The 22,772-nt window shown below is 34.7% G+C and overlaps 2 protein-coding genes and 1 non-coding gene across 3 annotated transcripts; all 3 read right to left on the bottom strand.

The window, feature by feature from the left end:
• Positions 1–1,397: 1,397 nt before the first annotated feature.
• Positions 1,398–3,002, bottom strand: LOC105964594 (FBD-associated F-box protein At5g56380). Its single transcript, XM_012989103.2, has one exon. The coding sequence runs from the start codon at positions 3,000–3,002 to the stop codon at positions 1,398–1,400; it is 1,605 nt and encodes a 534-aa protein (XP_012844557.2).
• Positions 3,003–6,185: 3,183 nt separating this feature from the next.
• Positions 6,186–21,481, bottom strand: RAD50 (DNA repair-recombination protein (RAD50)). Its single transcript, XM_012989026.2, has 27 exons — positions 21,057–21,481; positions 20,558–20,644; positions 20,284–20,451; positions 18,083–18,258; positions 17,435–17,549; positions 16,888–17,116; positions 16,612–16,790; positions 16,347–16,517; positions 14,819–14,923; positions 14,633–14,740; positions 14,341–14,552; positions 14,162–14,254; positions 12,882–13,009; positions 11,963–12,077; positions 11,742–11,871; positions 11,445–11,654; positions 10,624–10,832; positions 10,258–10,459; positions 9,248–9,417; positions 8,844–9,168; positions 8,189–8,314; positions 8,046–8,098; positions 7,340–7,490; positions 6,927–6,989; positions 6,685–6,818; positions 6,472–6,600; positions 6,186–6,370 (listed from the first exon to the last, which is right to left on the bottom strand). Exons 1-27 carry the CDS (start codon positions 21,177–21,179, stop codon positions 6,331–6,333), a joined length of 3,951 nt encoding a protein of 1,316 aa, XP_012844480.2. The 5' UTR covers positions 21,180–21,481; the 3' UTR covers positions 6,186–6,330.
• On the bottom strand, positions 8,529–8,633 carry LOC148769056 (U6 spliceosomal RNA). Its single transcript, XR_016032463.1, has one exon. It is a non-coding gene; the product is annotated as a U6 spliceosomal RNA (small nuclear RNA).
• Positions 21,482–22,772: the final 1,291 nt, after the last annotated feature.

Below are 22,772 nucleotides of genomic sequence, written 5' to 3'. Positions count from 1 at the left end.
CCTAACGTTAATTACTTTTATATACAAAAAAAACTCCTAATTTTTTTTCTGGGCACTGCTTCAACCCCAAAAAATTAAGCTCACACTGTAATACATTTTAATTCTTCACTATTTTGTTTTCCCCTTGGAACACTGCCCTTCAACCTTCAAAATGTTAAGCCGACGATGTAACAAATTTCTGGACACGCCATCGTCTAGTGCATGTGTAATTTGTTAAATAGGATTAATGAATCCATTTAATTTAGCTAAGTGCTTAAGCACAATTTTATCTCAGCATTTAACAAATGTATGCGAAAATTACATATCTTCCAACCAAAACTTGTCAATTTGTATTAAGCGAAAGACATAATTTCTTTCATTTTTTTCTTTCTTGCTTTCTATTTCTCCCACTCCTTCCGTAACTACATCCATCGCCGCGAATTGGGCAAATGCAAAATACGATATCATAATAAAAAGTCTCATGTTCTTCGGCTTCAGATTTCGAAAACAGAGCTCCATGTTCTTCAAGAAAGCATTTGTCGAGCTTCGTAGTCACCGCCATACTCCCCAGAAAATGGGAATGATAGATTTTCTTATTAATTACGAACATAATCATGAGGTTAGGTGAAATTACGAAACAACCCTTCTTGCTATCGGAATTACATCTATCATGAACCACTAAATGTTTCAATTGCCTTTGAATAAAAAGAACAAAGACAACAAAAATAAAAAATACACGCATGCCAGTTTTTTTATCGGTGGTTAGGTCGAATTATATTAGAAATAATTACGGGTTAGCTTCGGTGGTTAGAAATGATTACGGGTTAGCTTCAGGGGCGAGTCCACCGCTTTGGGAGGATGGACTCAACTCAAGCCCACCCTTAATTTGCAATTTTTCCCGATATTATATCTATATATCTATTAAGCCCCCTAGTTTTTATTAATTAGGCTACCTAAAATTCAAATTAATGCAAAAAAAGCCCTATTTATTACCAAAATTCAAATTAATGCAAAAAAGCTCAAAAGCTCTAATTGTTTTTTCTTTTCTTCTTTCTATGTTACTATTTTCTGATTTTGTCACAAAAAAATCTTAATTTTTTTTCGGGGCGCTGCCCTCATACAGCGAAAAAAAAAATTCGGGGCGCTGCCACTGGTTATCTTACCCTGTTCGATACCAGCATGTAACCAAAGGCATTAGACATTACCTTGTGGATATACGATAACTGTTTCTTTTATTGATTATTTATTCAGAAAAAAATAAAATTGAAAAATGAATGTTTCTTGATCTATTGTCATCAATCCATGAACTATGTATCACTCCAAACTTCTGGATTGAAGTACAAAAAGAAAGAAAAAAAAAGAGAAATCCCGTAAAATGCGATATATATCTATAATTCTTCGAAGGATCTCTCGATCACTTACGGTAATCCTCTCCATTTTAATGCAAAGCGAATACGATCGTATCCCTTTCCTCGATAGTTTGAGAAATCCGACAGAGGTATTAGACGCCATTCTTCTACTGGATACCACCTCTTAATTTCAAAGCTCACTTCCTCCAAATCTTGCGACCACAACTGTATGAATCGATCATCTTCGTCTCGGCCACTTTCTCTCTCCCTTAGAATCTTCCACAGACACTCGATCCGGTCCCTGTCCTCTTTGCTGCCGATGCAAAAATCGACATTGATGTTTCTCGGACGACAGACAGAAAACACACTGCTTAAAATAGATGACATATGAGATAAATGAAGAAGCGACAAGTTCATCAAGCTATTGCAATGCAAACTCAGTGTCTCCACCGCGACAGCGGCGTGTTTATTACCACCACCGCCGCCACTAATGTATCGTACCAGATTAATGTTTTCTCTAATAACTTCCTCGATATCGTTCATGTGAAACAGATCGATAGTCAGAGAAATTTCAGATTGGATTAACGACGTGAGCTGTTCGTTTAGCTTGAGGAACCACAAAGAGGGAGCACCGTTCAGACGCATGTATGCTACGTTTATATCTGAACACCACTTATTCAACGTGGTCGCGAAAGAGATGGATGGTACAAAGTCTCCGTCGTATTCGAAATCGAGTATGTTTGGTGCGTCGATAAATAGCTCGGTTTCTTTGAGTTCATCACAGGTGTCGATGCGCAAGCGTTTGAGACTTGGGAATTTACACGAAGACATGTGGTCCCACGACAGTTTCGCGCCGAGCAAATATAATTCATTTAGATTCCGAAAATCCGCTCCTTTGTGGAGCCTAAGATTGCCGAAACGAATTCTGATGGTTTCAAGAGATGGGGGATGGATTTCGATTGGACAAAGTTCGCCGATGGAATCATACATATCCGAAGAAGAAAAATACTTGAGATGGTGAAGATCACTCACCGTTATTGTTCTTAACCTAGCACATCTTTCGATATCCAAAGTTTCTATCAGAGGGCAGCTACCGATTATCTTCTGAAAAATCTCGTCCTCGATCCAATCTCGTCTGAGACGAAGTGATCGTAGATTCTTGAGAAGTACTATCCTTTCAATAGTCTTTTGGTCCAACACGAAATATTCCAAATGCAAATCTTGGAGCGATTCGGCTCCAAAGACTACGGAGGGCAGTCTAAGATAAGTCAAATAAAGTTCCGAATGAAGGGAAAGACAAAACTTCTTAAGACCCATATTTGTGAGTAATGGGATCCATTTTTCGAGAAGCGAAACCAATGATTCGTAATCCAGATAATCGACCAACGTCAGACGAAGGTGAAACTCATCTACGCACAACCTTTGATCATAGTACCGCTGTAAACACCTGGTCACAAGGGATAGAAAATCTTGTTTGTTACCTTTGAATGCGGCGTCTGAAAAATCAAGATTGGGACGAGTGCACCAGATATTACGCCATGATTTCGACAATACAGATGTTCGGACAGCATCTTTCTGAGACAGGAAATAAAGTATTCTGTGCAAGATTTCTTTAGGCAATTCGGATAATATATCCATTGAGTTTGAACTATCTCTACTTTCTGCCTTAACCATGGCAGAAACTGTTGAAACAAATATTTAACCTCGAAGAAACCCTAAGCTCTTTTTTTTTTTTTTTTTTTTTTTGTAGAGAATGTATAATTGAGGCACCCTAATGTATTTTTGAGCTGGATGGAATATTAATTCATAAAAGCGGCAACCCTAAATTCCCTTGTATAAGGATTCTTATTATTGGTTAGAGTTTAGACGTAGAAACAACTCCCACCTTGTACTTAAAATCAGATGGTTATTAAATATAGGGTTTTCCTTTTTTTTTTTTCCTATAAATAATTTTTCCTAAAAAATTAAATGATTTTAATAAAAAAATAAATAAAAAAATAAATTAAATGAGCCCGAGCTCGAGCTCGAGCTCGAACTCGTCAAAATTGGCTCGATGAGCTCGAGCTCGGCAACATGGACTCGAGCTCGAACTCGAGCTGGCCAAAACAGCCGAGCTGGGCTTGAGCTCGGCTCGTTCACACCTCTAGTCAAAACACATTAAATCATTCATAATGCACCATGAATTAATATATTTAAACTGAATAAGGATAATTTAATTTTTTATTCGCTTTTTATTTCCAGGGTACAAATAACAAATTAAATTATTACGTCTTCCATCTTAATATAATTACCAGCATAAATAATGCGAAACACAAAAATCCCATCGAATTACTGAAAAAAGAAAAATCTCATCAAATTATTCGATTAATGGATTTTTTATATTCTAATTAGTGAAAATATTTAATAGAAATCTTTGGAAGAAAATATAATTATCAAATAAATTGACACCTAAATAGCTGAAGTATATTTTTGCATTGATTTTGTTTTTTGTAAAATATTTTTTGTGAAAAAAAAAAAGTTATATGTTGATGATATCTATTTTTATTGTTGCACTTTGTAGTTTGGAAATGATAATGAATAAAAAATGATTTGATATTTGGCATCCTAAAAAATGCCACTAAAATTATTAGATTACCTTCATTAGCTTTAGGAATTCATTCGTGGTGCATTACGCATGGTTCATTGTGTTTCAAGAGTGCAAAGCGCTATAAATATTTTTGAAGGGTGCAAAGTGGCATAAAACTACATTTCAAGGTTGCAAAGTAGGATTAAGCCAAATAAAATCACGATGAAAATTGAGTGAATACCGTTTTCATCGATTTCACTAGTTTCTTTTTTACCAATTCATCTTATTTGATCTTTTCTTTTTATCAATCACAGTGTCTCACAGTCAAGGCCGTTCCTGAGAAACTAGGTGCCATCGGTGAGTTTTAAAAGTTTGAAAAAATGGGTTCATGTATTGTATAATCTACACATTAATTCATTCTAGTGAGTACGAATGAACACTAATTTTTTGGTTAGGAGTTAAGAATTTTGGAGAAAATATGATTAAAATATTGTCGAAGTTAAGGTAAATCAAAAGTTTACGGGATTCATGGCCGAGACCTGGAGTTTTTTTTTTTTGAAAATAGTCATGGAAATATTATTGAACAAGTAAATATATGTAATATTTGTTTAAATATAATAAAATAAAATATAGTATATTTCAACTTGCCAAAACCCTTTGAAGTTAGAAGTATGCAATGAAGATTATTAGAAAATGCACAGTTTGCTGGGAAAAAAGTTTAAAATCTTGAAATAGATAAAAAAAATTGACAGAATAACTCAATATCTAAGAGCAACTCCAATGGGATTATCAAATAGAGTATTCAAACATTTAACTCCCATTTACAAACTTAAAATTGGAAATTTTTAACTCCAATGGGTTATCAAATGAGGTTTCAATTTTGATAATTCACCTTTTGGGTTGTAAAAATACTTGCTGGAAATTGAGTTATCAAAAATGTAACCTCCTAAACACCCAATCAAAAGTTGACACGTGGCAATTACGGATAAAACCACCCATAAACTTCCAATTGATAATTAATTTGATAACTATGGTTAGAGTAGATGAATTTTAAATCAATTACATAAACTAATTTTGATGGTTTCAAGAGATGAACTACAAAGTTCCTCGTTGAGATAACACACCCCTTAAAAGGACAAGTACTTGAGATTGTGAAGATCGTTCAACTTAATTGTTTTTAACCTTTTGACAATCTTGGATACACATAGTTTCAATCAAAGGACAACTCGAAATTATCCTCTGAAAAACCTCGTCGTCAATAATGATCACATCGTGTAGAGATGAATGTCTTGGATTACGAAAATATGCTTGTTTGTGGAACCTAAGACTACCGAAACTAATTTTGATTGTTTCCAGATACGGGGGATGGAATCAGCTTTTAGTATTACGTGAATAAGTTTCTAAAACGTTTGTTAATTATTTTTTTCAGGTTATATGGGCACCATATGCGGCTATTGGTCACCGTTTTTCGATGCCCGACTTGGTGTTGTTTAGTGGGATGGTATGCTGCATTTATTCTATCGTCCTGTTTTTCGTTTTTCTTTTTTCTTTTTCTCTTCATGTATTCATTTAGAAAGGTCAAAGTATTAAGGGTAAACTACAACCGGCCCCCTAAGATATGGTCAAATGACAAAAAAAAAAACCTCTTGTTTTGATAATTACATTTATCCCCTTAACTATGAATCTTCTTACACCTCCACTGTTATGGTATCAAATTCAACATAATCATTTAGATTTCGTGGAATGTTCTCTAGTTTGTACTCGTTTTGTGCAAAAATACAGTTTCTAATGCACTAAAATATGATAAATACAAGCCAAAAAACGCATCTTATGATCATCTTGCTTCAAAATGTGGAGCTCAAATGACATAAAACGGGTACAAAATTGAGAATACTCCATATAATATAGAAGATACCACTAAATTTGAATCCGCAAGGGTGAACGTGTAAAAAACTTATAGTTGAGGGGTGGTTGTAATTACCCAAACAAGAGGGAATTTTTCATAATTTAACCATACATCAAGGGGGTGGTTGTAATTTACCTAAGTATTACAATGCAAGTGTCCCCAAAAAAATCAAATATTTAAGAAAATAAAATTATAACTAGCTGAAGATGCATGCAAATACTGTTTTTCTCGTACGACAAAAAATGCAGCCGCAGACAACGAAGATCTGAAAGTGAAGTCCACAGATTGTTCCAGTTTCAACATAATAGCATCAGCACATTACAGAGCACGTGACAACAGCTACGACCACGACAACGACAAGAACAATAATATACAAAATGCATCCAACTCAAAATTCAAGGCTTAATAATTATGGATAATCGGATTTTTGAGCATGTGAATCTTGTTACGAATGTCGAATAATTACAGCAAGTCGAAGAAAATAAGCAGCAAAAAAAAGCCCATTTACACACAACTTTATTCCCACAAGGTCAATCGAATATCTCCTGGGCTTCAATAATGCTATGCTGACTGGAAAATAAAATAAAATAAAAACATGAAAATTAAGTTCCATAATGCGAAATATTAGTCCAAATTTAGAGGAAAACGGTTCTTAAAAGAAGTAGGCTTACTAGTCGTCTTTAGTGATGCGGTAGTACTTTTCAGCATGTTGTCGTTGGCCAATAAGTTGAGCAAATCTCTCATCATGAGTAATTACGATAAGCTGAAAATTCTCTTGGCCTTTCCTATCCTCCATTATTCTGATTATTTTACAGGAAATTAATATTAAGTAAATGCATAAAAAATACTAATTATCTCTTCTATCGATTGCAATTAAACCATACCTAAGGAGAGCTGCAGCAAGAGACTCGGAATTTGGGCCATCCAGATTTGTTGTTGGCTCGTCAAGGGCTAGTATTCCACAATTCAGGCAAAACGTTTCGGCTAGTGCCAATCTTATAATAAGTGACGCAAGGACCTGAAATTTAAAAAAAAATTAAGAAAATGAAACAAAAAGTAAGGATTGAAATCAGAAGTTGTGTTGTGTTACATAAAAATCATATTGAACACTTGAATTATGATTTACCTTTTGACCAGCACTGCATCGGCCTCTCATTTCTAGCTCTGCATCACCAGTTTGCATTAACACCTGCAAATATTTTGACCAATAGTAATTGATAATATTATTCAAGAAAAATCTCAAGTCGAAAAAAGATTCAACAAAATGAGAAGATTGTGACCCTTTCAGAGTAGAAAAGGAGTGACAAAGCCTTTCGGCAATTTTTTTTTTTTTTTGAGAAATATGAAATTAAAAAACAGGAGGAAATAGCTACGGGTAAGCAAAAGACCATATAGTGTGTTAGAATATAATTAGCCGAGATCAACCAAAGTATAAGATTGTAGAAAAGCTGGACAAAGTAAATATTGATTATTAGATTGTAATATTGAATGAGCCCACTCTCGGAAAAGAGTCATGACAAGGAAACAAAATTAAATTACCCTATAGCTGTAAGAACGAGTACCAGCACCATCAGAATCTGAATGAATGCAAATATAATCAATATCCTGCCCCCTGTAAGTCTGCTGCCACAGTTCCCGAATAATCTTATTTATCTCCTCCATTTTCATTGAGTGGAAGCGCATCAGTGCTCTAAAATATAATCAAGATATATTGTAAGAATATTGTAGGGTTGTTACTGTCAGACAGGTGTAACACAAATATATAAAATACTGCAAAAACCAGCACTTTCAAAAATGACACAATGATAACAAATCTTACTCATCACCACATAGAGAGAAGTTGGTGCAGCTACAAATAGTTCTATTCGTCTCTTTTGTCTACACACTAAAAACTTATGGTGCGGAAAAAAATAGAAAGTTGAGCCAACGAGAAGTGGCCCCAATTGAATATGATGTAACAGCAAATTAAACTGGAGGATAATCTAATTAACAAACAAGAACTAGAGCAAATGTGACCGACATCTTAGGGCGCAACTACAAACTTCAAAAGCCTTAATCAATAAGAATTTCCGAAACACTTGAAACATCATTAGAAGTGAGCTCAGCCGCAGAATGAGGAGGTGAATACGCTCAGTTGATTAACCAGCAATGGAAAAAGTATCAAAACTTGTGCAGAGGCCAACTTGATCAACAAACACAAAACAAAGACTTAGATAGAAGAACAAATGAACAGTGAAGAGCTCACTTGTCGAGTGCTTTGTAATATCTGTCTAGATCCTTGTTTGCCATCTCAGTTGTCTGTAGTGAAAAAAGAAAAGCAGCGTGACTATACATTTAATAACTTTCTTCATTTTCGGAGCTGTTATGCAACCTAAAGTTACAGATTACCTTTAGCTGAATTAGTTGATCAAAATAGCGCTTGTCAATGTCTTTGTATTGTGCCTGCTTAAGATCTGCTTTATTTTTATCAATGTTGCTCCTGTATACAGATAAGGTCCCACGGCACCTGTTTAACTGCAACCAGAATCCACCTCTCAGCTATTGCCAATGGTATTATAAATCAGACCACATGGATTGTAGTACAAAAGGGTTCAAAGAATCGAGACAACCCTTCTCCATGCCATATGAAAAAAAAAAAATTAAGTAAAGTATATGCATGAAATTATAAATAAATAAAAAAGAATGTACAGAGTGATAACTCTGTAATGGAAAAGGAGAGAATATTATGATATAGGAAGCATGTTATCCGATTTATGCGTGTCATCCTTGCGCAGGACCATGCTAATCTTCTTCTCTGTACTGTTCCAATTTTATCAGATCGGCGACATCCGATGATGCATGTTATCCATCAATAACAGTGTCACTCCTCTTTCAGCACATAATGTCATAACTAAATCTAAAATATAATCAATGCCGTAAACTTCAAATCCATAAATCTTGATAATTTTTTTCATTTCAGCGTATCTAGATCACGGTCTCATGTAACTTATAGTATATAAAGCATTTACAAAAAAAATAAAAAATAAAAAATAAATAACCAAACCTCTGTGAGGAGACTCTCCCGTTCTTGTGATAGTTTTACAAGCAGAGCTTCAATCTTGGAGACACCACCCATCTTCAGCACCTTATCTTCAAGTGATTCAATTTCCCGAGTGAGCTCATCCACTTGTGCCTTCAATTTCCTGTATTCCAGGTTCTCTTCTATATTGCGCCTTAATTCTGCCTGATTCCGACTCAAGTCTCTACTCTTATCTAGTTCCTTCAAAAGTTCTTCCATTCTGGTTTTACAATTTCTAAGCTTGGATTCAGACAGAGCTTGCTTTTCTTGTAGTGCTTTCAATTTCTCTCCTTTATTGTAGGTATCGTACCTAGAAGAAAAAAATTCGTCATGGAACACATTGATGAGAATAAAAACCCCAATATCAGATCTAATGCCAGAAAACATACTCTTTGATTCCAGAATACATATTAAGCAGTGTATCAACTTCCTGCTGGTTTTTTCTGTAATGGTCGGCCTGCAATTCATATTCATGATTAAGCTTGACTTCCAAATTGTTATATTCGTCCAGCAGCTTCTTTTTCTCCTTTGATAAAGGGCCGAGAGCCTCTGCCAAATGCTGAAATTTTGAGAAACATTAAACCTTTAATAATAGATTAAGGATGGAGTGTGTTATTAGCCAAATCAACAAAATCATCAAAATATATAGTCATACGATGGTACAGAAAAAACTTTCTACATGTATTGCACCTATTGACTATGGGATTCGAATATTTACGAAAAATAGGAATATTTCTCTAGTTTAGGGAAGAAATCTTGTTCATTCAACATCCAAAAAGTTAAGCATTTTCCAGCAACATGGTACCTAAGAAATAACGACAGTTACAAATCCAAGATATGAACGACTTTTAGAGGGAACCTCGAAAAGACTGAAGGGTTTTAATTTCATAAGAGTTTCTAGAACATGACCACTCTCCAGCTCTGGCCTCCTTGTAAGTATTCTTTCAGCTTATAAGAAATGGACACAGTCTACAACACTTTAACATACTCAAAATTCCTTTCAAGAGCAGTAGAAAATGGGTCAAAAGTGTTTACTCTTGCAAATATATAAGGAATTTGAACAAAGCATCAATAAAAATTATCAGTTCACCGTGGGTGTTGAACTGTAACAATTTTGCACAATCTTCAATTTTAAAACCATATGTCGTTAAAAATGTTTATCAGAATAAGACTTGTGTTAAATACACAAGGATAAAAAGTGAACCTTTATTTTCCCAATACTATATTTTGGCGCTTGTACTTCATACTTGCCAATCCAGACCCAGTAGTCTTTCACCATATATGTTCAGTGGAAGTTATATAGATCTCTAGGTAATGTCTACAAAAATGTTTTATTGACGAATATATATTTACACTGCCAGATCAACATGCGTCAGAATGGTTTTGGAAAATGATTTACCTTCAAATCAAGCTCAACTTGGCTTTTCTCTTCAGACAGACGATCTAACTCCTCTTCTACTCTTTTAATGTTAGATAGTATATTTTGAATTTGAATTTTCTCTTCTCTTACACTACCCCACCGTAATTGTAGCGACGACAAATCCTGCTGCATGGTGATCTGATCATCTCTTAACTTCTCGATATCATCAATCAAGGTACTCCTGATGATCAACAAATAAAGACAATTAAGTAATTAACAAAACATTTCAGGAAAGAACCTCTACACATACAAGATCAAAGGACCTGATTGAACTAACTTAATCAGATGATTAAAAAAAAGCAGGAAATTAGTAATCATTTTAGTGAGATAAAGTGGGTTAAAAACCTAGTTCTTTCCAACATTTTCAGCTCTGATGAAATATCTTCTAGAGATCTGGCACCTTGCGCTTGAACATCAAGTTTGCTTTCCAGTTCACCTACTAGTCTCTGCAAACCTTGAATGTCCTGGAGATGTCTATCAGCAGTTTCTACAGGTTGTATCAAGGCATCAACTGAATCCTTTTCCGATTTTATTTGAGCTAAAACACCCAGCAACTGTAGGCAGAAAACATTGTTATGGAGAAAGATAAAGATGCTCTTGGATAAAATTATTTAATCATTGTCATCAACTTATGAAGCATTTTAGTTTCCAAAACTAAAATAATCATGATTCTTGGTAGTAATTATTCCCTCCACAAAAAAGTTCCAACAACCCCACAGCGGCATATTCAAACCAGAAAGATACGCTCATTCGAGGTTGAAATTACTTCTAAAATCAATTGATGTCTGGCCAACACAATGGTACACGCAAGGTTCTATCATATGCTAACAACTCTGCACATGTATATCACTTCTTTTAGGTAGTACACATCATAATTAGAACACGTGTGGAAAATGAATGCTAAGATTTCTATTCCTCTAATGTATCAAGGAAATTCCATTGTGCACACAACTATTATTTGTGAGCCAAGCAACACATAAAAGGGATGACTTCTATAAGCTGGACATGTACATTCAGACACAAGTCGAATAACTAATCCTAGGTAACCATCAATTTAACATAAGTTGAATAGGAAGCTTTCATAGAACAGCTACATAAAATAGAAAGGACAAACTGTGAGCACAAGTATAGAATTAAAACCAGAATATACCAAAGTTGACAATTACATCATCAAGGGCTTGATTCTTTTGATCCAGTTCTTCATTTAAGTGATTAAGATTTTTCTCAGCAAGAGGAATCAACTCCTTCCCTGTTTTGACATATTCTTCATAAACCACTCGGAGCTTGTCTAATTGCTGAAAATGAAAATCAGCCTTTGAAGAGTCCACTGCTAATGCTTTCATATGCTCAGCAGAACTTGCTGCTTTCACCCTTTGCTGTAATGATGCACAAGGAGTTATATACATCTTGCTTCACACAATAAGTGTAATAAGTCGTCTATAAATTTTAGTGAACCTAAGTACCTTTTTAACAAATTCATCTTCCTCATTTGATGAAAAAGGTCTCTCACAGCAAGGACAAATGTGATGAGCACGTGCAACTCTTTCAAATGGATCAAACATTTGCCTCATGCCATCAGCAATGTTATATTTACTGCATTTAATTCAATAAGTCTCAGGCTGTTGCTACTACATACACATTAATGCACGGGACTGGTATGTACAAATATACATAAAACAGAAACCTTCTCTGGACATCTCTCTTTTCCTTAGCAGTCTCTAAGATTGTAAAATATGAGTCGATACCACCAGACGGCTGGTCTGAAGACTGAAGTTTAGATTCAAGAAACCTCTGTCTAGCTGCATTATTCAAACCAATCAGAAAGTGATTATGAAGTGATCCACAGAACTCTACACAAAGATTGAGGGACTAAGAATACAAGCTTCTTTTTAAAAACACCAGAAAGAAGAGCACAAAAGAGCGAAACAAAATTTAAATCTAACTGGAGTAGACCTTTCCAAAAAAAAAGGGAAGAAGCCAATAAAAGGATAAAGTTCTTTCAATCGTGTATATGGCCATCAAAGATCACTAAATAACAAGTGTGCCATGGCCTGACAATAAAACTCATTCCTTCAATCTGTTAATATGGTTACCAATCTCCAAAGAGAAAGTTTTTATTGCAAAATTTGTGCATATAATTCAAAGAAATATGTGCTCTTAAGTATCTTCAAGAACAAAGTAGGAACATATATTTGAGTTACAAATATCACTTGGTCCTGTGATGAAAACTTGGTTCCTGATATGCGTGCATTCCAAATGAAATAAAAATTTAAGACTCAAATGTTTCTATTGTTGTCTTGGATCCACAATTAAACCTATGGAGCCTTAGGGTTGGTATATTCTTTATATATCTTGTAGTTTCCCTGAATCAAGCCAAGTATCACAAATCTTTCGACCCATCCTGTATATTGTCTTTTTTGTTCTGTGTTGGAATAGAACCTTACTTTACTACTTGTTAATAGTTAGTTATTAGATGAGATTTTACGAAAAAATTATTTCTAAGCGAGAACTAATATTTTTTTTTTGTTTGATATGAGGAAAAACAGTGATAATACATTCGTATTCTTGATAGAATTTAGTGCAACATTCCCAGTAAGGCTTACACTCTAGATCTTTGCGGAATTTGGACAAGTTACTGCTAATTTCTTGTATTTTCAACTTCATGGTAGTCACATCATTTCTGGCTTCATCAGCTTTGTGGTCTAAGTCATCATACTCTCTCTGGAGAGAACTGCAACAGCAAAAATGATATTATGACATACAGAAACTTTCTTAGAGAACTAGACTAGACATAAGAAAATCGATAGTTCAATCATATGAAAGACCAATATTTGTAAGCCTCCCAGTGACAAAGACCCTTAAGTTATGTTTTGGTCAGTATGAACGTTTTGAACATTAATATGATATTCTACACTTCAAAAATTTCTCTAACTCATTGAACTCAAAGTATTACATATGAATGTGGAGCAATCTGCCAATTTCCTGATTTATTTATTTTATTGTGAGGACTCTCTAACAATGCAATTACTGTTTCTATATCCAACCTCCTACAATAAAGCTCTCAAGCATGAACTTCCTACATCATAAAAATATATCAAAACTGGAGCTTTCCTTTCGTGACATTAATTTACTTGAGTTACCACGCCCAGTATAATCACACGTCCAAATACCTAATATTCTCGAAAGAAAAAAATGTGCAGCACTTTCCCCTACCCAGATGCTAGCCTGAGTTTGAATTCAAGGATCTAAATCAACTACTAATAATACCTTACTGATGCGGCAGCAAGGGAGATTCTAACGGGAAATAAGAGAGACATCTTCAAGGACTTGAAGAAAGAATAAAAAAATCTCTTCATATAATAGAGAACAATAGATAGCTAGAAAAAAGTAAATGCAACTTTAAACTTCTATATAGACAACTATATTAAAGTGAGGCGAGTGAGCCCACACATATGAACCACATGCTCTCAAAATTATATAACTTGGCCAAAGATCTAAATGCATATTTTTCAACTTTAGGTCAAACGGATCACTGAGACGAAGAAAAAAATACTACACAAGCTCTGCCAAACATTACTTAAAGTAGAAAGCTAGCTAAAACATAATAATGACTGAATTTCGACTCAAGAAACAATTTAAACAGCTTCATTACTCGCATCGTGGAGTTCAAGTAGACCTTTGCATGCATATGTGGTGCACGTATAACTTCTATTATATCAATCCATGTTACCTAATTCATATAGTGCACTCCTTAACTTAGCAAAATTTATGTTAAGCTTCAAGTGAAAGCACATCCAAAAGCATTCACCAATCAAAAAGAAAAATACCATGGTAGCCCACCCTACACATGAAAAAGTAAAAGAGAAAAGACAGCTATAACAACCTTTGAACCTGAAGAACTTCCTTCTTCAAATCCTTGTCAGGTGGAATCCTTCCCTTTAGCACTCCTCTAACACTCTCCTTGCAATCATCCACTCTGGATAATATAGTAGAAATACCTATTAGTTAAAAAAAATTATTTTCTTACACGAAATAGAATAGTTTGAAAATTCAAGAACTTGCATTCTTCTATGTTTCTTTTTGTAACTTTCCAACTCTGCTTTCTTAAGAGAAAGTACAACTCTTTCATGGGAATCAGCACTCATGGTGTCCCTTTCCTTACTAAGAGCATCAATTTCTTGGTCCAGGTTAAACTTTTCACGTTGCTTTTGTCGAAGGGTCAATTCAAATTCTCTTGCAGCAAACTGATTAGCTCTCCTTTCCACTTCAATTTCCTGCATTTTAGGAAGATAAAATTAGTTCTTCGACAAGATAAAAGGCAACTTTTAAAATTGAATCAGAACTTTGTGATTACCATGTTCCTATCTCTCTCATTAATGATGGTAACATCAACAGCAGCAACCTGACCTTCAAATGAATCACGTTCAACCTCCTTCTCTCGAATACGTTCCAAAATACGAGACTGTGAAAGAATCATACAAAATTAATTGGAAAAAGTAACAACGCTCCAAATAGACGGAAATCATACTCAATGACAAACCTTCAGATCTGCTTTAGCCTCTTTCTGAGCCTCAATTTCTTTCCATCGGTCATTTGCATGCATGTATTGATCAAATGCTGCTTTAAGTTCCAAGTCATTTGATTTCTGGTATAATATACAATCACAGACAAGCCTATCATCAAAATCAAACATAGATACAATGAAAGTAATAGAAGCTAAACAAGAAAAAGCAGATAAAAAAGACCATCTTGTGAAGAAAATACTACCTGAACAAAATGAATATCCTAATGGGGTTTCTAAGACTGAAAACTGACACTCTATAGGTCCAAAAACGTGGTTTTGGTAATCGTCTTCCAGAAGGACCATAACTAAAAGGATATTAAGGGATCACTTCACTCGAGGAGCGTGATGAATAATCCTTACAAGAAAAACATACTTTGTTTCGTTAAAATTAGTGAAAACGATGTATCTAAAAGAAGGTACACTCTGAATTTCCTCCAATAGACATTGATAAGGTACAAAAAACAGTTGAAAACTTGAGAAATCATTATCACCAATGTTTCCTCGCGAGGAAAGAATATCTTCTAATATGCTGAAAAGGGCTCAGTTTATTCTCTTAAGAAAACAAAACCGATACATAGTGCATTCCTAATGTGAAGAAGTGTAGGAGTAGTTTGATATTGCAATGGGTTCTTTTGTTGTTCAAGCAACAAAAAATCCAAAAAGGATGACATGGCACTCAAATTGCTTGAAAGCTTAAGCCATAACTCTTAATGGAATCGGGAAAAAAAAAAGTTGGAAAATGCAGAGGATCGCAACGGTAGCTTATCCTTTCTAATTTAACCGAATCAGTAAGTTCAGCGTTATATGTTCAAGCAACATAAAAGCCAAAAAGCGATCTAGTACTCACGTTTCTTACTACATTAAAAGTTAAATTTTGAACTAAAACAAAACAAAGTTTAGGATATTAAGTATCCTTGAAACAGTACTACACAAGATTGACGATTAATGTATCTTTCAGCGCAAAAAAAAAAACACAAAATGACTCCTTATCGACATCTAATTTAAAATGGTAAAGATCACATTAACTTATTTTTTAAGAATGAAGTTTATTTTTTTTAGGCATTTAAAACTGTTTGTGTTCCTTTCCATTACATGAGTGTTTCAATCCAGCATATATTATGAGTCCAAACTCATATCGGAACAAGAATATCTCCAGAAAAATATATGTATACAAAAAGAGAGACGGCTTTCTGAATATATACTTACTTAGACTCTTGTGCAATTATACAAATCTACCATAAATTAATGATTGAGAAGGATAAAACTATATCCATTTTCCACGTAAGACTCTAATTGATTAGGTGCCAATCAACTTGAAAGTACCACGTCAGCTTAAATTATTCTGGAATTCTCAAGACAGAATTTGTCACACCACCCAAAAAGGAAAATGGGAGCATTATTAGCAAATTATCGCCAAATGCTAGCAGCATGATGTTATTAAAGGCTATCACATGTAAAAATTGCTGAAGAAAACGATAATTAATTCACAAGGAGAAAACAGAACCTTCTTTTCTTGCAAGTCATTTTCAAAATCCTTCAACTTTGATTGAATTCGGTCAGTAACGTCAGAAGCAACCTCATCGCTGAAGGGCCCACTTGGCAGAGAACCTAAATTGTGCTTTCTGAATAAGCTTCTAACAGTTGAGTCTCTTTCATTCTTCAAGGATATATGAGCCTGCATGCGAAATATAGAGTATATGACCAGGAACAAAAGAGATTAACGGAGCACATGCAGAATCTTGTGTAGCATAGGGAGCAATGAAAGTTACATCGGTGGCTGCTTGAAGCTTGGCAATCTCCTTCATATTTTTTGCAATCTCGTCTGACTGAGCTCGACTTTCCTCCTCTGTATCTCCCTTTTCCCTCAATAACTTGTCTATTTTGGAATCTAAAATTGCAATCCTCTCGTCAAACTTGGATTTCCACTCATTCAGTTCCTCATCAGTATCTAAGGAAAAAAATTAAAATGTGAGGGATGAAATAGCAGAAACATATAATCAGAGGAAAAAGAAGAAGAAACAAGATCATGCTATTATTTGACTGACCTTCATTTTCCTCAGTAAGTGCCGCATAACGCTTCTGCTGTTCCTCAAACTTGGATTTTCGTTCCCCTGACTTGGTAGCTACCTGACCTTGTAATTTTCGGAGGTCCTTCAACATTAATTCAGTTTGATTAATCTCCCTGTCCACATTCTGAATTTTTATGTCAAGCTCTTGCATCTGAAAATTTATAGTTTCTGTTTTTTCTTCATCTTGCGTAATGCTTCCTCGTAGCTGGATTAAACAACACTGGTCAGTTAGTATAATCTGAAAATCAAACTCATCAAAATTCATTAACTGGAAAGTATCTGTTGTGAACTGTCCTTAAAAGGTTTCATTATATGATTAAGATATCTGCCATCTCTCCTCCCTAAAAATAAATCTTACTTGACTGCCAGTTTGTCAATTTCCACTTATTTTGTTTCAGGCATGTACTCATATTTTTAAACATAAATTACAATGATCATCAAGTGGTGGCAAATCAATGTTCTGATTAAGATAAAAAAAAATGTGTATGTCCTTAGCTAATGCCCCAAGGACCGTGATGAGAACCTTAAAAGCGGCATCTCTCAGTGTTTGTAGATGCTCCAGTTTTAGCTTATAAGACTTTATCTCCTGTGCCTGATCCTTGTGAAGCTTTTTGATAACCTCCAACGCCTTTGTGTACCTTCGAGAATAATCAAAATGACAGATACTTTACATGAGAAAATAAAGAAAATATTCTAAGGTGGTGTTGGCAAAAGCTTTTGAAAAAGTAGAAGTTGGTAATTATGAGTAAAGTTTCAAATAACTTATTTATAAAAGTTGGGGTGTATGCAAAATTATGATAAATCAACTTATAAATCAACTTTGAGCAATTAATTTATAAGTTGATGTGTTTGCTATACCAAACTTTAGTTTCAAGGGTACACATGTCTTCATGCATCTTTATGCCCCTCCCACTTGATATTTTCTTCCATACTAGTCTTAACCACATTCTACAGAAAAAAATGGTTCTAGGATAGTATTAGCTAAAGGTAAATTTAGAAAATGTTGTGCCAGGTGATTTCCTATATTATTTTTCAGCTTTATTTTCCTAATTTATGAATACAATTTCAGTAATAATACATAAAAAAATATTTTTTTTACCTCAATAAAGACAATACAGGAGAAGATACAAAGGCATGAAATATACTTCACCTCTTACAGAAAACAACATACCTAGTTGCTGAGAAAATGTCATCGAACTTCTTTTTCAGCGTTGATGCATCTTGCAATGGCCAATTAGCCTCATCTTGGTGAACAAATATAACATTCTCTAGAATGGCTTTAGACACCCCCATAAGTGCCGGAATTTCTCGGTCCATATCAGCGCATCGATAACTCAGGCAAACTTTCTGTCACTTGGAAACATAGTAAAGTTCATGAGACGTTATCATCAATTATTCTTAACCTAAGACATTTGTTAATAAAGACAGCATGACCCCAACCTAATACGTTTTATAGATAATGCATATATAAACGAGCCAGTGGTTTGAGAAATCAAAAGCAAATTATAATTTATAAGTCTAACTCATCATATAAAAACTAGAGATCCATACAGGGTAAGACTTAGAGGTACAAAGGGAAATTGGACGGTGATAACTAGAAACATGTACTTTGTTCGAGGTCTTCCTATATTACAAGATCTCTGATGTTTGGAACATTATGCTTACTTCCACTGTCCCTAGAGTTTGACGAGAAGAAGCAGCATTTTGAAAGAAATGACTAGTTTGGCCTCATAATTGTTTGTTACATTACAATCATAGTTATCTCTATCCAGTTAGGCTATTTTGACCATGTGCCACAGAGCCAAAAGTGACTATATGTCCTAGTGCCCAAATGACTCCTGGATCAACCACGCTTCACGGGAACGCAATATATATTAATAAGGAACAATTTGAACGCACACGACCTCAAGAGAGAACTTTGCATACTCAGTTTTTCAGCCCCCAAAGATTTGATCATCAAATAGGCAATATTTACTTTTTTGCGTGCAAATGCAATATTTGTTTAATCTTTATGCGGAAACAGTCTCATTATCATTTTTAAGTTATGTTGCTGTATTTATTCTTCAATTTGATCTCAGCATATATAAGTTAGATTCATGGTATAAACCGTCATTTTTCAAGGCTCTCTTCAAACAGCATAAGCACCTGAACAGCCCATTTCCTCTATTCCAAGTGTCCTTCACTTCCTAAAGTTTTAACAGATGCATCAAAACATTTTGTCTAAAGTAAACACAGCAAGGACATACAACAAAGCCAGAACGGACCCTTTTAATCGTCCACTAACAGATAGCAACAGAGATTCACATGATTCTCCAAGGCCCTTGGATTAATGATTTCATTCGATTTCATTCGATTTCATAATTTTTCAAAAGAATTGATTTGGCATAATCATCTGCAGTGAGGACTGTGATTTTATTGATCAGAGATTCGAGTATTTCTGCTTATGACTCCCAAATTCTAAGTCATTTGCAATCTGAAATAAAATGATAGTACTAAAACATTTACTTTCAGTAAGTTAACATCAATACCATAACCGCCAAAAGATGGAAGTAGCAGAATAATGAAAAAAGGGAAAAAAAAAATGCAGCAAAAATGCAGGACAAAGTACAACTGTTGTATCCAACAAAACATTGACAAGAATCTTGACGAAACGTAATGCAATTTATACTGCTTAAGCATACTCTTGTCTCTGTCCTTTGACAATCATAAGTCAAATGTTAGGACCAAGGTTATATCCACTTCCACGCAATTCGAGTTTTCCTTTTATGTTGTAGTTCTCCAGTCAACTTCAAAAACTTAAAAACCTTCATTCTTCCAGGTCAATGTTATATACTAATGAAAAAAAAAAAAAAGTCTGCATTTCCCTATATCCGAAGAAGAGTTTCTCAATACAACAGCTTTATGCATAAAATGCCAAAGTTCCCATTAGGAACAAAGTGTAGCATCATTCAATCACTCCTCAAAAAAAGGGCTAATGTTATCAAGTCCACTCTTCCCATTCGAATCTTGAAAAGGAATAATCAGATAGCACATGAATCCACACAATATTTATAAAATCAGGATAGCGGTTCCTAAAGCTCAGAAGCATGTAATTAACGGTTCCTAAAATCAGGATAGCGGTTCCTAATGCACCAGCACAGTCAGAAAATCAATTGACACCAGGTAAACAAATCCATTGTACTAAGAAAAGGTGTAAAGAAAACAGCATGAACCAATTACAATACTGCAAAGATCTGTTAAAATCGAGCCAGTCTGTTCTTCACAAATGTCCAACCTCAAAAATATTGAGCAAATTGAATACATAATATTTATAAATGCACTCAAAATAATTGTGATCATAGCAAAGGCAACACATAATGGTAGCTCTTTTACCTCTCCAGTCTGAGGATTTATTGTCTGGAGCACAGACTCAATCGCCTTGTACTCCATCTTAGTAGCTTTCTGGGTAAGCTGAAATGACCTTATGCAGACCACATCCTTCCTCGCTGCTGTTTTAAACCTCAGCTTTATTTGACCCTTTGTCTCCGTCTCTCCAGCCACCTAAAATCATCATTGCGAAAAGAAAAAAAATTATACAATTACAAGTGTACACTTATATCTATACCCGACTAAATTGAAATATATAGGTACAAAAATACGTACACACCTTAGGATCATGAATAAAGCTATGACCGGACCGGGCATTTGGAGGTAATTCTCCTGTACACGCTACTTTCAAGCACTCAATAATAGTCTGCAGAAAGAAACAAACATATTGGTTAGTTTTTTTTGTTCAAGAACGAATACAGCGTAACATCCTCATTGTGAAAAGGTCGAAAAAACGAGAAGGAAACAAAAAACCAATTGAAGAAGGTGTAGCGTGGTCTAAGTTTTTATCTCGTATAAAATTTTATATAGGGAACCAAAATCAACATAGTTCATTAGAGTACAATTCACAATGCACAATGTACAATAAGACAATATTTCTAGTGCACAGTGCACGAATGCTGCCATCCACAACTGTATGCTCAAGGCAAAAGGCACAAAAAACTGAAAAATGCTAAATTGTGCCAATAATGCAACTAAAAAAACTACACACAAAGAAATATATACCAAAATCAAAGCAGCGTTAAAAAAAAAAAAATAAAAAATTGAGATGAACATACGGTCTTTCCAGCGCCGTTGTGGCCGACGATGAGAGTCAAGGGCTTGAAGAAGGTGATGACGTTCCGGTTTTCCGGGTCGAAGCTCCGGATACCCTTGATCAACATTTTATCAACAGTACTCATCTTTTTTGAATTTCTTCCGCTCCGCTTCTCTTGGTAATAATATTTCTACAGATTAAATTTTTGATTCGGAAGAAGAAGTATGGCTCCCGATTATGGAGGATCGATGGTTGGGAAAAGGAAAGGGTTTTTCATCGGAAAACTTGACAAAGGAATTGAAATGGAAGTACAGTGGGTAATGGTAGGGTTTAAGAAGAATGAATCAGAAAATGAAAAGGGCGGGGAGAGGAAAATAGGTGACTTCTCCACTTCGGTTGTGTCAACTCACCGATTTACTTCGGGAAATATGGTCCCCAAATTATTATTAGGGTAAATTACAAACACCCCCTGAGGTATGGTCGAATTACAAAAACACCCCTCTTGTTTGGATAATTACTTCCACCCCCTCAACTCCTCGAATATAGTGGAATTTTCGAGATTATATGGAATATTATCACTTTTGTACCCGTTTTATCCCATTCAAACTCTACATTATGAAGAAAGATGATCATAATATGTGATTTTTAGCTTGTATATATCAGTTTGTGGTGCATCGGAAACTGTATTTTTTACACAAAACGAGTACAAACTATAGCACATTTCACGGAATCTAGATGACTATGTTGAATTTGGCACCATAAAGCTGGTGGAGGTCTAAGAAAAAATCATAGTTGAGGGGTAGATGTAATTATCCAAACAAGAGGGGGGTTTTTGTAATTTGACCATACCTCAGGGGGGTGTTTGTAATTTACCCTTATTATTATTATGTGGTTTTATATTCGCGGTAGCAAAATTACAAATCACTTTCTACTTATCTACAGTGAGTTTGTTAACTAATACTTATTTAAATATAATCATTCAGTTCGTTATACTCGACAAAAAAACAAAATTGAACTAGACGACCGGTCCAGAACCGGTGTCTGGACCGCACGCCCGAACTAATTTTCCACGCCCAAAATGGGCGCGTGAAAGCAGTTTCCATGCCTAAACCAGGCGTGGAAACTGCTTTCACACGTCATTTTGGGGCGTGGAAAATTCGACAACCCAACACTAAAAACAGCCCAAAATCACGATTTTCTGTGGATTTTCACATGATTAACCACATATTCAATATATATAACTACTTTAGATAATTAATTACCTTTCAAATTGACGAGATTTTTGGGTTTGGAAGGATTTGTGAGAGAGGTTGAGGGTTTTTGTGAATTTTAGGGCTTTTGGGGATTTTGGGGTTTGGGTAGATTTGGGGGTTTTTAGAGAGAGAAAGAGAAGACTATTGTGAACTACATTCGTAATTTTGCTGCCGCATAAATTGTTGGATTATTTTAATAAAAGTAATATATTTTATTATAAATCATTATAATAACTTTGACTACTTTTGTGAGGTCATTAGACCACTATTTTGAAACCTTCAAAGTCATTATTCTCCTACATAAAACACCATAAAATATATATTAAATTGAGGTTTTATGGAGGTCATATTATATATTATATAAAGGGAATATTGTGGCTTTGCAAATAGATGAGAGAAGAGAATAAAAAATGAATTTCTAAAGATCATATATATATATATATATATATATATATATATATATATATATATATATATATATATAT

This window comes from Erythranthe guttata, chromosome 7, assembly GCF_056151865.1.
Source record: "Erythranthe guttata isolate IM_541 chromosome 7, IM_541, whole genome shotgun sequence".
Lineage (NCBI taxonomy): Eukaryota > Viridiplantae > Streptophyta > Magnoliopsida > Lamiales > Phrymaceae > Erythranthe > Erythranthe guttata.
Note: the sequence above shows the minus strand (reverse complement) of the source record. Positions and strands in the feature narration are given on the sequence as shown.